Source organism: Oncorhynchus keta, chromosome 20 (assembly GCF_023373465.1).
Source record: "Oncorhynchus keta strain PuntledgeMale-10-30-2019 chromosome 20, Oket_V2, whole genome shotgun sequence".
In the NCBI taxonomy this organism is placed as follows: domain Eukaryota; kingdom Metazoa; phylum Chordata; class Actinopteri; order Salmoniformes; family Salmonidae; genus Oncorhynchus; species Oncorhynchus keta.
The window spans coordinates 18718614-18735149 of NC_068440.1; the positions used below are offsets into that span (position 1 = coordinate 18718614).

The 16536-nt window shown below is 39.6% G+C and overlaps 1 protein-coding gene across 5 annotated transcripts in view; it reads right to left on the reverse strand.

Moving 5' to 3' along the window:
• Positions 1–982: 982 nt before the first annotated feature.
• The window catches only part of LOC118377222 (DNA topoisomerase 2-beta-like), a 35892-nt gene continuing 20338 nt past the window's right edge, over positions 983–16536 (reverse strand). For 2 of the 5 annotated variants that reach the window (XM_052472212.1, XM_052472210.1), the window contains exons 20-36: positions 10890–11038; positions 10416–10647; positions 9936–10070; positions 9505–9705; positions 8898–9093; positions 8707–8798; positions 8436–8591; positions 8062–8145; positions 7559–7756; positions 7145–7310; positions 6640–6801; positions 5418–5717; positions 5145–5237; positions 2883–2921; positions 2413–2553; positions 1980–2080; positions 983–1855 (exon numbers count right to left, since the gene is read on the reverse strand). In XM_052472212.1, coding sequence (XP_052328172.1) covers positions 1670–1855; positions 1980–2080; positions 2413–2553; positions 2883–2921; positions 5145–5237; positions 5418–5717; positions 6640–6801; positions 7145–7310; positions 7559–7756; positions 8062–8145; positions 8436–8591; positions 8707–8798; positions 8898–9093; positions 9505–9705; positions 9936–10070; positions 10416–10647; positions 10890–11038 — 2631 coding nt within the window. In that variant the 3' untranslated portion in view covers positions 983–1669. The remainder of the gene's footprint in view (positions 1856–1979; positions 2081–2412; positions 2554–2882; positions 2922–5144; positions 5238–5417; positions 5718–6639; positions 6802–7144; positions 7311–7558; positions 7757–8061; positions 8146–8435; positions 8592–8706; positions 8799–8897; positions 9094–9504; positions 9706–9935; positions 10071–10415; positions 10648–10889; positions 11039–16536) is intronic. The other 3 variants (XM_052472211.1, XM_052472214.1, XM_052472213.1) reach the window with 3 other exon arrangements.

The window sequence follows — 16536 nt, forward strand, 5'->3', positions numbered from 1 at the left end:
CCTAGTTGCCCCCAATGTCATCGATGATCAAACGACAGAGATGCTTTCCGCTCTTTAGTTGGAATGCCAAGCAGCTGTCACAATCAACCAATCAACTGACAGCTATTTAGTTAAGTCAATAACAGAATAAGATCAATAGATGTGGATCGCGTTCAGGACGGGAGCAATTTACTAAACATAGCAGATAGAAATACACTGAATAGAGCTAGCATGATGATTCCATACTCTACAAATCAGTGGTGTATGTTCTACGCAACATATTTCTATCCGAATGTACCACAATGCTGTGTGCCCTACTGAACGGGGCTCATGATCCAACTATTCCGTAGAAGCCAGAGAGAACATGATTGTGAACCTCAAAATTTCACCAACGAAAGCAGCTCTGTTGTTATGCCTGTTCAAAAAGTGTCAATGTTCAAAAGTTGAACATTTACAGATAATGTATATGATTGCCATTGGTATGAGAAAAATATCATTGTCATCATATATGCAGTGTTGTATAGTTATTATGAAGAGACATGATCAAATTATGGTTGAGGTTTCTTTGGCTTACTGGACTTGAGGGTGGGCGGGGCAGCAGGGAGGGGTTGTCATGGTGATAATACATTTACCCAGAACCTCCTGCTGGCCTGGTGGGAAGAGGGCAGGAAGTCCTTATAAAGAGTTTTACAGTGAGCTTCTATCTTGTTTTCATTCTCCATTTTCAAAAGTCTGTACATTAACAATGCTTTTTATGTTAATATACTGTTTAACTTTACCATGAAATGTCCTGGCAAAGTAATACAAATATATTTATTTTAAAATACATAATGCGTGGATGTATTATAACCAGAATATTTTGATTTACTGTAACCTTGAAGCCTTGAATACTGTGTGTGTGCGTGTATATATCATGTTCCTAAGGTTCTGCTCTGCAGGAAATAGAGTGAAGTTAATTAAGAAAATCACATTCAAAAGGACAGAAAACCCAACGGCCAGAGAATAATTTACATTTCATTGTTTACTTCCAAGTTCTTGTTCAAAAAGGTACATTGTCTCTTTGACTTTTTAACAGTTAAAATGTGCTGAAGCACCGCGTTCCTAACTTCTAAAAGCTGCTTAGGACAAATACAGAACATTTCCATGGTAATAATAAAAAACAAAATTGTATTGTATGTATAATAAAAAGTGTAAAACACCTACACAGTAGAAAGCATTAAACGTCACCATTAAAATAAAATAAAAGAGAGGGGGGGGGTGTACAAAAGTCTGCAGCACGGGTATTTCCACCAGCGTGTGTCTGGTCCTGGTTGAACACTTCAAAACCAAATCCTTCCTTTCTACTTTGAAATAATCACTGATCGGACATGACTGGATAGGTACACCACCGCTGCTTCCACCTATCCCCCACCTCTCAGATGATTTCTTCTAGGAAGTGAAGAAGGAAGGATGCACGTTAAAATTACTCAAGCGGTGTGTAAATAGCTCTGTTCAATTTTTTTTTAAATCCGTCCTTCCTGATTTCCTAGAGGTGGTCACAGAGCATAGGTGATTGGATAGGTGACAGCAAGGGTACCAACCTATTACTTTCCCCAGTCCAACCAATGAAGATCTGTGATTACTACGAGGGAGGGAGGAAGCATTTAAATAGCACTGGAACAGAGCCTGTGTGTGGGAGGGATTCCATGGTCTACTCAAACATGTCGTACTGATCATCATCTGACCCTGACTCAGCAAAGTACTTCACTTCCTTCTTGGCCCTGCCTCTGCCCGGTCGTTCTCGGGACGCCACGCTGGATTGGCTGAAACGGTTGGAGTCCACATCATCATCATCTGACATGGGGGGCGGGGTCACGGCTACTTTCTTTGATGGCTTCTACACAGGGGGAAGACAAGAGATGACATTTAATTATTTTGTTGTATGGTTATTACAGTCTTTGTTTTTTCAGTATCTTCCTATATCCTACATGATTAAATGACACACACTCTCTCTCTCTTACCCTGCTGGCAGGGGTTTTGGGTGCTTTCCCAGGTGTCTTCTTGGGACTGAAATCATCCTCTTCAGATCCAGACTGCTTCCTCTTCCTCCCTCCACTTTTACCTGCACAGGTCAGGAGAAACACACCCAGGTTACACTCAGAACAGATTATATGTTGAGAGAACAAGCTACAGTCCAGGGGTTTTCGGTCCTGAAGAGCTACTGGGTGTGCAGGCTTTCATTCAATCCCTGCAGTAACACACCTGATTCAGACTGAAGAGGAAGAAGTGAATATTTTAAAACAGACGTGCTAAGAGCTGGATTATAACCCTGCACAGCCAGAAGCTCTCCAGGATCGGAGTTGGAGACCCCTGTTATACACTGTCAATCTTTAATATCCATCGAAATTGTATGGTGACTGATTCTCCACTGGTCATTGGGAGGTCAGCCTGTACCTTTGAGCGCTGGTGAAGGCTTCTTGGAGCCGGTATCGGAGTCAGAGTCCCAGACAGACGTGTCAAGCTTCTGTTTTGGTGGCGTTTTGGGCGCTGGTGCTTTCCTGGGTTTGAGAGCTGCATCCGACAGCTTCTTAGCTGCTGTGAGTAACAGAGTGAGCCAGTCAATATCAGCAAGACACCATGAGCGCATCTAAAAGGCACGCTACTCCCTATATAGTGCACTACATTCAGCAGCATCAACATTATCAGCATCTTTTTAACCCCCCTTGGTAGTGAGATTTGCATTACTGCTCCTTCTAGTGGCAGATGGAGTTGGAGTCATAGATCAACCTGTCCTCAGGGAAATTCGTAAGATTTGAGTCCCTCCATTTAGTATATAATATGTTACGTTAAGAATGTAATAGCGGCCATAAAATATCGTATGAATTGGAGGATGTAATGTATCATATACATCTTGAAGGACTTACAGTATTGTGCGTCTTGTTGAGACCGGGCTGCTTCTTGTCCTAATGACAAAGGTTAGGAGAATTCCCATAGAAGGTAATGAGAATTAGGTTATGGTTAGGAAAAGGGCTAGGGGAAGGGGTAGATAAAATGCCACAGTTGTCCCCGACGTGACTCAAAGACGCAACCTTTGGGTTGCTAGACGGTCGCGGTATACACCCACCCATCCTCCCCATCGTTCTGCTTTAAGTAACCAGACCATTATTTAGTATGAAATGTAACATTACACACAGTTGAAGTCGGAAGTTTACATACACTTAGGTTAGAGTCATTAAAACTCATTTTTCAACCACTCCACAAATGTCTTGTTAACAAACTATAGTTCTGGCAAGTTGAGTTAGGACATCTACTTTGTGCATAAGTGGATGACCTTTATTTCCTTTGTTTTGTATTTATTTAGTATGGTCAGGGCGTGAGTTGGGTGGGCAGTCTGTTTGTTTTTCTATGATTTGGGTATTTCTATGTTTCGGACTAGTATGGTTCTCAATCAGAGGCAGGTGTCATTAGTTGTCTCTGATTGAGAATCATACTTAGGTAGCCCGGGTTGCACTGTTTGTTTGTGGGTGATTGTCTATGTTGATGGCTTGTTTCAGCGCAGCTCACATTAGCTTCACGGTTATTATTTTGTTTTTGTATAGTGTTTCAGTGTTCAGTTCTTTCTTTAATTAAACATTCAACATGAACACATATCACACTGCATTTTGGTCCTCCGATCCTTCTCGCCTCTCCTCTTCAGATGAAGAGGAGGACGACCGTGACAATAAGACTAGTAATCTTTCCAACAATTGTTTACAGACAGATCATTTCACTTATAATTCACTGTATCATAATTCCAGTGGGTCAGAGGTTTACATACACTTAAGTTGGCTGTGCCTTTAAACAGCTTGGAAAATTCCAGAAAATTATGTCATGGCTTTAGAATCTTCTGATAGGTTAATTGACATCATTTGAGTCAATTGGAGGTGTACCTGTGGATGTATTTCAAGGCCTACCTTCAAACTCAGTACCTCTATGCTTGACATCATGAGAAAATCAAAAGAAATTAGCCAAGACCTCAGAGAAAAACAAATTGTAGACCTCCACAAGCCTGGTTCATCCCTGGGAGCAATTTCCAAACACCTGAAGGTACCACGTTCGTCTGTACAAACAATAGTATGCAAGTATAAACACCATGGGACCACACACCCGTCATACCGCTCAGGGAGGAGACGCGTTCTGTCTCTTAGAGATGAACATACTTTTTTGTGAAAAGTGCAAATCAATCCCAGAACAGCAAAAAACCTTGTGAAGATGCTGGAGGAAACAGGTACAGAATGATCTATATCCACAGTAAAACGAGTCCTATAATCGACACAACCTGAAAGGCCGTTCAGAAAGGAAGAAGCCACTGCTCCAAAATTGCCATACAAAAGCCAGACTATGATTTTCAACTGCACATGGGGACTGCACAAATGTCCTCTGATCTGATGAAACAAAAGTAGAACTGTGGGGGTGCTTTGCTGCAGGAGGGACTGGTGCACAAAATAGATGGCATCATGAGGAAGGAAAATTAAGTGGATATATTGAAGCAACATCTCAAGACATCAGTCCGGAAAGTTCAAGCTTGGTCGCAAATGGGTCTTCCAAATGGACAATGACCCCAAGCATATTTCCAAAGTTGTGGCAAAATGGCTTAAGGACAACAACGTCATGGTATTAAGAGTGGCCATCACAAAGCCCTGACCTCAATCCCATAGAAAATTTGTGGGCAGCACTGAAAAGCGTGTGCGAGCAAGGAGGCCTACAAACCGGACTCGGTTATACCAGCTCTGTCAGGAGGAATGGGACAAAATTCACCCAACGTATTGTGGAACGCTTGTGGAAGGCCACCCGAAACGTTTGACCCAAGTTAAACAATTTAAAGGCAATGCTACCAAATACTAATTGAGTGTATGTAAACCTGACCCACTGGGAATATGATGAAAGAAATCAAATAGGAAATAAATCACTCTTATTCTGACATTTTACATTCTTAAAATAAAAGGGGTGATCCTAACTGACCGAAGACAGGGAATTTCTACTAGGATTAAATGTGAGGAATTGTGAAAAACTGAGTTTAAATGTATTTGGCTAAGGTGTATGTAAACTTCAACTGTACAGTATCATACTTAATGGAGGTAGACAAATACGTCTGTTTAATGTGGCCAGGCTGTAGATGGAGATTTTTATATTGTTCTCTGTGTTACCTTTCTTAGCTGGGACAGGTTTGTCGAAGGCAGAGCTGCTGGAGTATGAGGAGAAGGCTTTGTCTTCCTCGTCACTGTCCAACTTCAGATCGTCTGGAAGAGAAGTGTAACAGACAGTAACCCTCAGACTAGGAGCTTATGTACAGACAAAGTCCTTTTTCATAGAAAAACACACAAGACTGGCAATAACGACCTGATGGTAATCATCTTTAACCTTTTACTAAAGAAAGAACACGACAAGGCAAACATGCTGATCTTGTTGTGTGAACTCACCACTGTCATTGCTCTTTTCAGAGGAGAAGGCCGATTTGGAGGAAGAGAATATACTCTCTGGTTCCTTCTTCTTTGCTGGTGAGACGGTGGTGGTTGCCTGTTTGGGCGGGGGGAAGATATCTTCATCATCCTCGTCATTGGCGCTGTGGTCGTTGTATCGGTCTTTAGTCTCGGAGGAGGCAGTGAAGTCGTCTTTGCAGGGCCGGACGGGCGAGGACGCAGCATCTTCATCATCCTCCTCCTCTTCCTCTCCTCCATCCTCTTCCTCACTGAAATCAAAGGTGTACTTGGGCTTGACCGCTGAGGAACAGACAAAGTTCATTATAAGTGTGTGTTGTGTGTGTTTTATTGCAGAAGAACCAACGCATTTCGGCTTTTGCCATTATTCAGGGGTTTCACAGAAATAAGAAGGAATGGGGCTTGTAAACATTCAAAAAATCACAAAAAATACACAAACAAAAACATGATGCCATTGGTTAAAAGAGTTGTAGAACGACTGACCATGTGACCAGACCAGGAAAAACTCTGGGCCCAGTTAATCTCTGGTGGAAAGATCTACGTCAACATGACTGGTACTGTACAATCTGTCAAGAAGCAATGGGACGAGCAGCAGTAGTTCCAGTGTTTGGGTTTTGGACATTTCACAATTTTGTAGGTGTAAGAATCTTAAAAATTTCAGAAGGGGACATTCGGCAAGTAACTTACAAAGAGAGAGAGCAAGCTACTTGTCCCGGTTCTGCTCCTCGTTCTAGCATCTCTTCATCAAATCAAATTGTATTCGTCACATGCGCTGAAAACAACATTTTTCGTGAAATGTTTACTTACAAGCCCTTAAGCATTTCACTGTAATGTCTGTTGTATTTGGCGCATGTGACAAATAAAAATGGATCTCTTCTCTTAACATGTATTCACCCAGAACTTAATCAAGCAGCTGGAGATTTATGCAAGACTTTAGTTAGGACCTAGTTAACGACTGTTAACTGGTGTGGTCAAGAAAAATGCCCGTCCCTAGTCCTAACAGGTCAGTGTACATGAAAATGAAGAAAACACCTCACAACAGAGTGAAACAGGGAGCTACCAACTTGCCTAGTTAAAGAAAAGTTACATCAAATAGAAATAAAACTATTTGTCTGAACTTATCAACAAAAAAACAACAACACTTGTTCACGCTTTCCATTTGAAATGGCGGGCCCTAATGAACACAATTCAGGTAAGTGGTTACCTGAGGCCCGTTGTGACTTGGTGTCTCGGGGAATGACTACAGGTTCACTGTCCTCCAGATCACTCTCTGATTTGGACTCGTCCTCCGACCAGGGGTTACGCTTCTTCACCTTCTTACCAGATGATCCTTTGGGTGTGGGGGTTTTCCTGGCTCTTGGAGTACCTGGTATAGAGAAAAAGGTTTATTCATTCTGATTTTTAATCTATCATTTAATAGCCATGAAGTCCCGAAACTGTCTATGTTTGAGAGTTCATGTGTGATTAAAATAAATAAACTGTTGATGTGTGAGAGTTCATGTGTGATTAAAATAAATAAATTAGTTTGGTGTAGTTTTAACACTTCTGACTCCCATCTACAAACTGCCCCAAGAGGGGGGGATAAAATCCTTGGGTCCACCAACTTCCTCACTGTGTATCCCTCTGTCTCCCCCTCTCCCCTAATTCATGACTGAACCCATCTCATTAAGATGACAGACACATGAAAGGAGAATGGAACATCTGCTGACCTGGCTCCTTCTTCTCCCGTTTGACCCGGGGGGCCTTGGGCTTGGCTGGGGTTGGGGCTGGTGTATTAGAGGAGGAGTTGAGGGAGTTCTCCCCTGTTCCTCCATCTGATCCCAGTACTCCCATCTCATCATCAAACTCCAGCTTCATCACCAGGTCCGCATCACCCTGAGAGGACAACACACACACACACACACACACACACAGTGATATTTCATGTCTATAGCCTGAAAACACACTGAGACCAGCGCAAACAATGGAGCTTTATTTTGTGATGGAGTTATACAGTTGAACTAAGCTCATAAGGCATTGATAAGTGATATTCTTCAAGAATCAATGGGTATAAATAAAACAATTACCACAGACTGGGCCTTTAATAATGAGGCATAATCCATTTTAAAAACTACATGTGTTACCTTCTTCTTCTTGGTCATCTTCTTGGATGCGTCAGTCTTCATGGCCTGTGTGATGGTGGGTACGACCCTGCGGCCGTACAGCGAGGGTAACGTTTCCTCCAGGTGTAGTTTCTTCACCTTGGGCTTGCCCACCTTGCCCTTCACCAGCTTGGTGCCTCTTCCTGCACATATGTCTGCCTGCTCCTGGGCCTCGATTTTCTGTCACACAGACAGGGAGAGAATACACCCGTCACCTTTTGTAAATCGTGTAAGTCACTTATATTGAGGTGACATCAATGCTGACGGTTTACAATGAAAGGAGATAATAAAACCCAAACAAAATAAATGACTTTTCTACAAATAGATCCGGCTTTAGTAAGGCCAGGAGAAAGAGACCCTGAAGGTAACCGACCGACCTCAACTAAAGCAGTCTCACACAAGCAGGTATAAATCACAGTGGTCTCTTCTTAAACAGTGACTCAGAGATGAGTGGCACCACTGCATGTAGAACTAGTACCACTCACATCCAGTTCCTCAATGAAGACAGCCAGGTCCTCCTTCCACAGGTCCTCAGGAGACTTCCTCTGCAGCTCATTCAACTCTCCTTTCTGTTGAACAACACACACTCAGTTGATTAAAGATATGGTGCTATCAACAACAAGGTTGTGGGTTCATTTCCCGCCAGGACCACATACACATACTAAAAAAGTACTGATGTGCCCTTACTATGCCCCAAGAACAGAACACACACAACCGTTAGAAGACCTTGCCTACTTGTGTAATGGTATGCAATGTTGCTGCAGATTAATAGCCTTTTGGGGACGATAAAGATATTTCGAATTGAAGTCCTTGACAGTCGGGTGTCTACGCCCTTCCTCTCGGAGTCAGCAGTCAGTACCTTGATGTCTCTCTGTCGGAGCAGCTCGTCCACCTTCTCCTTGGACAGGCACCACAGAGGCATGTTGAGGATGTAGTTGAAGTTTGGTCCCGACGACGACCCAGAGTCCACAGAGCCGTCACTGTTGTTACCATCATGATCGTCCTCCTCCAGAGCCTATAGAGAGACCAGGAAGACACAGTCCCAATCAGAATACAGGGTATTGAAGTGTCAAGTTGTCTCAGCCAATCACAGGGCTGAATGGTGGACAGTGGCAGGATGCTAACAGTACCTTTTCCTGTGCCTTGGTCCATGCTGCCACCGGGTCCGAATCAAAGCCTTTCTGCACCAGCATCCTGATCAGTTCCCTCTTAGACTTGTTCTCTGTAGACAAACAATATATCAGTATTCTATACCAAATTGCAAACTGAAATAAAGAATCCTTCCCTTTGAGAGAGAGAGACATGCAGGTAAAATTCTCACCGATTGTGATCTTTCCTTCGATCTTCTCCAGCACAAATCGTGCCTGATTGGACAGTTTGGAAGCCTCCGCCCCCAGGCTCCCCACAAGCCAATCCTTCCTCAGCTTGTAGTAGTGCAACCGCAGCTCAAAGAACTCCTTGAGAATGTCCTGGACCGAGTCATACCTCTTCAGACAGCCCATGTGGTCAAACAACACCTGAGGGCAGAAACTTCTTCAGATACCTCTCCTTTCCACAATAGAAACACTAAAACTGGTTAAAACCATGGAACACTTCAAAATGTTCTTCACTTTAAGATGAAAGATTAATTCCAAAGAATCCCATCATCCTGGACAGATGTGATTCCTATAAGAGGAGTCCTCTATATACACACACAAAACAGTACTTCATCCAAAGAGGTGTGCATAATGAATCAACAATTTGAGTCAATACAGGTATCAGTTCAACTCAAATACAGAGTAGGGACTCGTATAGGGCACACCGTAGCAAAACGTTTTGCAACGGATAACGAAAATAAGCATTTATCATTGGACAAGCTTGGGTAGTTTCTCCCTGTTTCAGGGTATTTTCTTAGTGAATAGGACCCAGATTTGAGGAGGGGTACTAACCATGGAGTTGCAGGTGAGGCTGGACTGTAGCTTGAAGACTTTGTGTAGTCCAGCAGCCTCTGCCTGGGCCAGCTTCTCCTCTGACATACGGACTACAAACTTGACAGTTTGGTCCGTGTGGTACTCCTTATAGTCATTAATCAGAGCGGGAGTCTTCTCTGTCCCCTGGAGCATGGGCTCTAGTACCGACTCCTTGTAGGCCTGGAGGGAGGGAGAGGGAGAGAGGGAGGGAGGGAGGGAGGGAGGGAGGGAGGGAGGGAGGGAGGGAGGGAGGGAGGGTCCATTACAAAATCGAACAAATAATATCACAGCATAGAAACAACATGTAAATATAGCCTTCGTTCATTCATGAATTCAGTCAAAGCAACCAGATGACCAGAAGTGCTAGACAGGTGTCATGTGCTAGACAGGTGTATCCTGCAATAGTGTACCTGTGTCCAGGTGCGAACGGGCAGCTCAGTGATCTCAATGGTGTTCTTGTCCAGGACAGAGATCTCGCCACTGACCATGTACTGGTTCTGACCCAACTCATGGATCACTCCTTTAAAGTTCTTATAGCTGGGCAGCTGGGTGAGGAGAGAGGTAGGAATATTCAGTCAGACGTTATTATGATACAGTACATGACCTACTCATTATAGGATTACATCGAATTATAACTGACCAACAGCAGACACAGAAAGATGGTGGTTTATCCAATTCTACTCAAAAATGTGTTTTAGCAATATTTTTTTATGTATAATGGTATCAATCTACACAAATATTATCTGACTTGATATGTTTTTAGCAATAAAATCCTTACACCAAATGGACAACAGCACTGCTTGTATGTCCAAGACACATTTCCCCTCAGGGACAATAAAGTTGATCTTATCTTACGCAATCAATTAAGTTTCAAACTTCCAAATGTTCACCATGGGCAGAGGGTCCTGCATGTTGAGCATGCGGTACAGGTTGTTGACTATCTCTCTGTGGTCGTAGTTGGGGATCTTGCAGGCCCAGCCCGTCCCGATGCCCTCGGCCCCGTTCACCAGCACCAAAGGGAGGATGGGGATGTACCACTCTGGCTCCACCTTCTGGTTGTCATCGAACAGGAACTTCAGCAGACTGGAGTCCACCGCTGGGAACAACATCTTGGCCAGGGGACTGAGCAAGTGACATTACTTCATAATAAATACATGTTTTAAACATTTTCAGTGTGTTTTATGAAAGGTGATGTATAAACAAAGTAGACATTAAATGTATCATCAACCATTTTTTTAAAATTAAAATCAAACAGGTATTACTGCACTTCAGGATGGCCAAGTGGCCCATACAAATCATACAAGTAATAGACATCAAATTGCTGGCACAATTATGTTTTGACCTTTGACCCTGGGAGGCTTTACCTGAGCATGGTGAAGATGTAACGGGGGCTGGCAGCATCCTTGCCCCCGTTGATGCGGGTACCAAACTGACCCAGCGGCTGCAGGATGTTCACGTTGTTGCTGCCCACAAAGTTCTGGGCCAAGTTCACAATTGTCATCAACAGGGATTGCTGGACGATCACACACATACAGAGAGAGGCACACGTGTCAAAACAATGTTTTTGCTCGCATTATCTGTAAACAGTATTGATTTAAAGTGGAAGATACAGAGCAATATGAAATATACTTAGTTAAGTATAATTCCTATAGCTGTGTAAGTATATGTCCTATAGCTGTGTAAGTATAATTCCTATAGCTGTGTAAGTATATGTCCTATAGCTGTGTAAGTATATGTCCTATAGCTGTGTAAGTATATGTCCTATAGCTGTGTAAGTATATGTCCTATAGCTGTGTAAGTATATGTCCTATAGCTGTGTAAGTATATGTCCTATAGCTGTGTAAGTATATGTCCTATAGCTGTGTAAGTATATGTCCTATAGCTGTGTAAGTATATGTCCTATAGCTGTGTAAGTATAATTCCTATAGCTGTGTAAGTATAATTCCTATAGCTGTGTAAGTATATGTCCTATAGCTGTGTAAGTATATTTCCTATAGCTGTGTAAGTATATGTCCTATAGCTGTGTAAGTATATGTCCTATAGCTGTGTAAGTATATGTCCTATAGCTGTGTAAGTATATGTCCTATAGCTGTGTAAGTATAATTCCTATAGCTGTGTAAGTATAATTCCTATAGCTGTGTAAGTATATGTCCTATAGCTGTGTAAGTATATTTCCTATAGCTGTGTAAGTATGTCCTATAGCTGTGTAAGTATATGTCCTATAGCTGTGTAAGTATATGTCCTATAGCTGTGTAAGTATAATTCCTATAGCTGTGTAAGTATAATTCCTATAGCTGTGTAAGTATATGTCCTATAGCTGTGTAAGTATAATTCCTATAGCTGTGTAAGTATAATTCCTATAGCTGTGTAAGTATATGTCCTATAGCTGTGTAAGTATATTTCCTATAGCTGTGTAAGTATATGTCCTATAGCTGTGTAAGTATATTTCCTATAGCTGTGTAAGTATAATTCCTATAGCTGTGTAAGTATAATTCCTATAGCTGTGTAAGTATAATTCCTATAGCTGTGTAAGTATATGTCCTATAGCTGTGTAAGTATAATTCCTATAGCTGTGTAAGTATAATTCCTATAGCTGTGTAAGTATAATTCCTATAGCTGTGTAAGTATACTTCCTATAGCTGTGTAAGTATATGTCCTATAGCTGTGTAAGTATAATTCCTATAGCTGTGTAAGTATATGTCCTATAGCTGTGTAAGTATAATTCCTATAGCTGTGTAAGTATATGTCCTATAGCTGTGTAAGTATAATTCCTATAGCTGTGTAAGTATATGTCCTATAGCTGTGTAAGTATAATTCCTATAGCTGTGTAAGTATATGTCCTATAGCTGTGTAAGTATAATTCCTATAGCTGTGTAAGTATATGTCCTATAGCTGTGTAAGTATAATTCCTATAGCTGTGTAAGTATAATTCCTATAGCTGTGTAAGTATATTTCCTATAGCTGTGTAAGTATATGTCCTATAGCTGTGTAAGTATATTTCCTATAGCTGTGTAAGTATAATTCCTATAGCTGTGTAAGTATAATTCCTATAGCTGTGTAAGTATAATTCCTATAGCTGTGTAAGTATATGTCCTATAGCTGTGTAAGTATATTTCCTATAGCTGTGTAAGTATATGTCCTATAGCTGTGTAAGTATATTTCCTATAGCTGTGTAAGTATAATTCCTATAGCTGTGTAAGTATAATTCCTATAGCTGTGTAAGTATAATTCCTATAGCTGTGTAAGTATATGTCCTATAGCTGTGTAAGTATATTTCCTATAGCTGTGTAAGTATATGTCCTATAGCTGTGTAAGTATATTTCCTATAGCTGTGTAAGTATAATTCCTATAGCTGTGTAAGTATAATTCCTATAGCTGTGTAAGTATAATTCCTATAGCTGTGTAAGTATATGTCCTATAGCTGTGTAAGTATAATTCCTATAGCTGTGTAAGTATAATTCCTATAGCTGTGTAAGTATAATTCCTATAGCTGTGTAAGTATAATTCCTATAGCTGTGTAAGTATATGTCCTATAGCTGTGTAAGTATAATTCCTATAGCTGTGTAAGTATAATTCCTATAGCTGTGTAAGTATATGTCCTATAGCTGTGTAAGTATAATTCCTATAGCTGTGTAAGTATATGTCCTATAGCTGTGTAAGTATAATTCCTATAGCTGTGTAAGTATATGTCCTATAGCTGTGTAAGTATAATTCCTATAGCTGTGTAAGTATAATTCCTATAGCTGTGTAAGTATAATTCCTATAGCTGTGTAAGTATAATTCCTATAGCTGTGTAAGTATATGTCCTATAGCTGTGTAAGTATAATTCCTATAGCTGTGTAAGTATATGTCCTATAGCTGTGTAAGTATATTTCCTATAGCTGTGTAAGTATAATTCCTATAGCTGTGTAAGTATAATTCCTATAGCTGTGTAAGTATAATTCCTATAGCTGTGTAAGTATATGTCCTATAGCTGTGTAAGTATATTTCCTATAGCTGTGTAAGTATATGTCCTATAGCTGTGTAAGTATATTTCCTATAGCTGTGTAAGTATAATTCCTATAGCTGTGTAAGTATAATTCCTATAGCTGTGTAAGTATAATTCCTATAGCTGTGTAAGTATAATTCCTATAGCTGTGTAAGTATAATTCCTATAGCTGTGTAAGTATATGTCCTATAGCTGTGTAAGTATATTTCCTATAGCTGTGTAAGTATATGTCCTATAGCTGTGTAAGTATATGTCCTATAGCTGTGTAAGTATATGTCCTATAGCTGTGTAAGTATAATTCCTATAGCTGTGTAAGTATATGTCCTATAGCTGTGTAAGTATATTTCCTATAGCTGTGTAAGTATATGTCCTATAGCTGTGTAAGTATATGTCCTATAGCTGTGTAAGTATATGTCCTATAGCTGTGTAAGTATAATTCCTATAGCTGTGTAAGTATAATTCCTATAGCTGTGTAAGTATATGTCCTATAGCTGTGTAAGTATATTTCCTATAGCTGTGTAAGTATATGTCCTATAGCTGTGTAAGTATATGTCCTATAGCTGTGTAAGTATAATTCCTATAGCTGTGTAAGTATAATTCCTATAGCTGTGTAAGTATATGTCCTATAGCTGTGTAAGTATAATTCCTATAGCTGTGTAAGTATAATTCCTATAGCTGTGTAAGTATATGTCCTATAGCTGTGTAAGTATATTTCCTATAGCTGTGTAAGTATATGTCCTATAGCTGTGTAAGTATATTTCCTATAGCTGTGTAAGTATAATTCCTATAGCTGTGTAAGTATAATTCCTATAGCTGTGTAAGTATAATTCCTATAGCTGTGTAAGTATATGTCCTATAGCTGTGTAAGTATATTTCCTATAGCTGTGTAAGTATATGTCCTATAGCTGTGTAAGTATATTTCCTATAGCTGTGTAAGTATAATTCCTATAGCTGTGTAAGTATAATTCCTATAGCTGTGTAAGTATAATTCCTATAGCTGTGTAAGTATATGTCCTATAGCTGTGTAAGTATATTTCCTATAGCTGTGTAAGTATATGTCCTATAGCTGTGTAAGTATATGTCCTATAGCTGTGTAAGTATATGTCCTATAGCTGTGTAAGTATAATTCCTATAGCTGTGTAAGTATATGTCCTATAGCTGTGTAAGTATAATTCCTATAGCTGTGTAAGTATATGTCCTATAGCTGTGTAAGTATATGTCCTATAGCTGTGTAAGTATATTTCCTATAGCTGTGTAAGTATATGTCCTATAGCTGTGTAAGTATATTTCCTATAGCTGTGTAAGTATAATTCCTATAGCTGTGTAAGTATAATTCCTATAGCTGTGTAAGTATAATTCCTATAGCTGTGTAAGTATATGTCCTATAGCTGTGTAAGTATATGTCCTATAGCTGTGTAAGTATATGTCCTATAGCTGTGTAAGTATAATTCCTATAGCTGTGTAAGTATAATTCCTATAGCTGTGTAAGTATAATTCCTATAGCTGTGTAAGTATATGTCCTATAGCTGTGTAAGTATAATTCCTATAGCTGTGTAAGTATAATTCCTATAGCTGTGTAAGTATAATTCCTATAGCTGTGTAAGTATAATTCCTATAGCTGTGTAAGTATATGTCCTATAGCTGTGTAAGTATAATTCCTATAGCTGTGTAAGTATATGTCCTATAGCTGTGTAAGTATAATTCCTATAGCTGTGTAAGTATATGTCCTATAGCTGTGTAAGTATAATTCCTATAGCTGTGTAAGTATATGTCCTATAGCTGTGTAAGTATAATTCCTATAGCTGTGTAAGTATATGTCCTATAGCTGTGTAAGTATAATTCCTATAGCTGTGTAAGTATATGTCCTATAGCTGTGTAAGTATAATTCCTATAGCTGTGTAAGTATAATTCCTATAGCTGTGTAAGTATATGTCCTATAGCTGTGTAAGTATATTTCCTATAGCTGTGTAAGTATATGTCCTATAGCTGTGTAAGTATATTTCCTATAGCTGTGTAAGTATAATTCCTATAGCTGTGTAAGTATAATTCCTATAGCTGTGTAAGTATAATTCCTATAGCTGTGTAAGTATATGTCCTATAGCTGTGTAAGTATATTTCCTATAGCTGTGTAAGTATATGTCCTATAGCTGTGTAAGTATATTTCCTATAGCTGTGTAAGTATAATTCCTATAGCTGTGTAAGTATAATTCCTATAGCTGTGTAAGTATAATTCCTATAGCTGTGTAAGTATATGTCCTATAGCTGTGTAAGTATATTTCCTATAGCTGTGTAAGTATATGTCCTATAGCTGTGTAAGTATAATTCCTATAGCTGTGTAAGTATAATTCCTATAGCTGTGTAAGTATAATTCCTATAGCTGTGTAAGTATATGTCCTATAGCTGTGTAAGTATAATTCCTATAGCTGTGTAAGTATAATTCCTATAGCTGTGTAAGTATAATTCCTATAGCTGTGTAAGTATAATTCCTATAGCTGTGTAAGTATATGTCCTATAGCTGTGTAAGTATAATTCCTATAGCTGTGTAAGTATATGTCCTATAGCTGTGTAAGTATAATTCCTATAGCTGTGTAAGTATATGTCCTATAGCTGTGTAAGTATAATTCCTATAGCTGTGTAAGTATATGTCCTATAGCTGTGTAAGTATAATTCCTATAGCTGTGTAAGTATATGTCCTATAGCTGTGTAAGTATAATTCCTATAGCTGTGTAAGTATATGTCCTATAGCTGTGTAAGTATAATTCCTATAGCTGTGTAAGTATAATTCCTATAGCTGTGTAAGTATAATTCCTATAGCTGTGTAAGTATATGTCCTATAGCTGTGTAAGTATATTTCCTATAGCTGTGTAAGTATATGTCCTATAGCTGTGTAAGTATATTTCCTATAGCTGTGTAAGTATAATTCCTATAGCTGTGTAAGTATAATTCCTATAGCTGTGTAAGTATAATTCCTATAGCTGTGTAAGTATATGTCCTATAGCTGTGTAAGTATATTTCCTATAGCT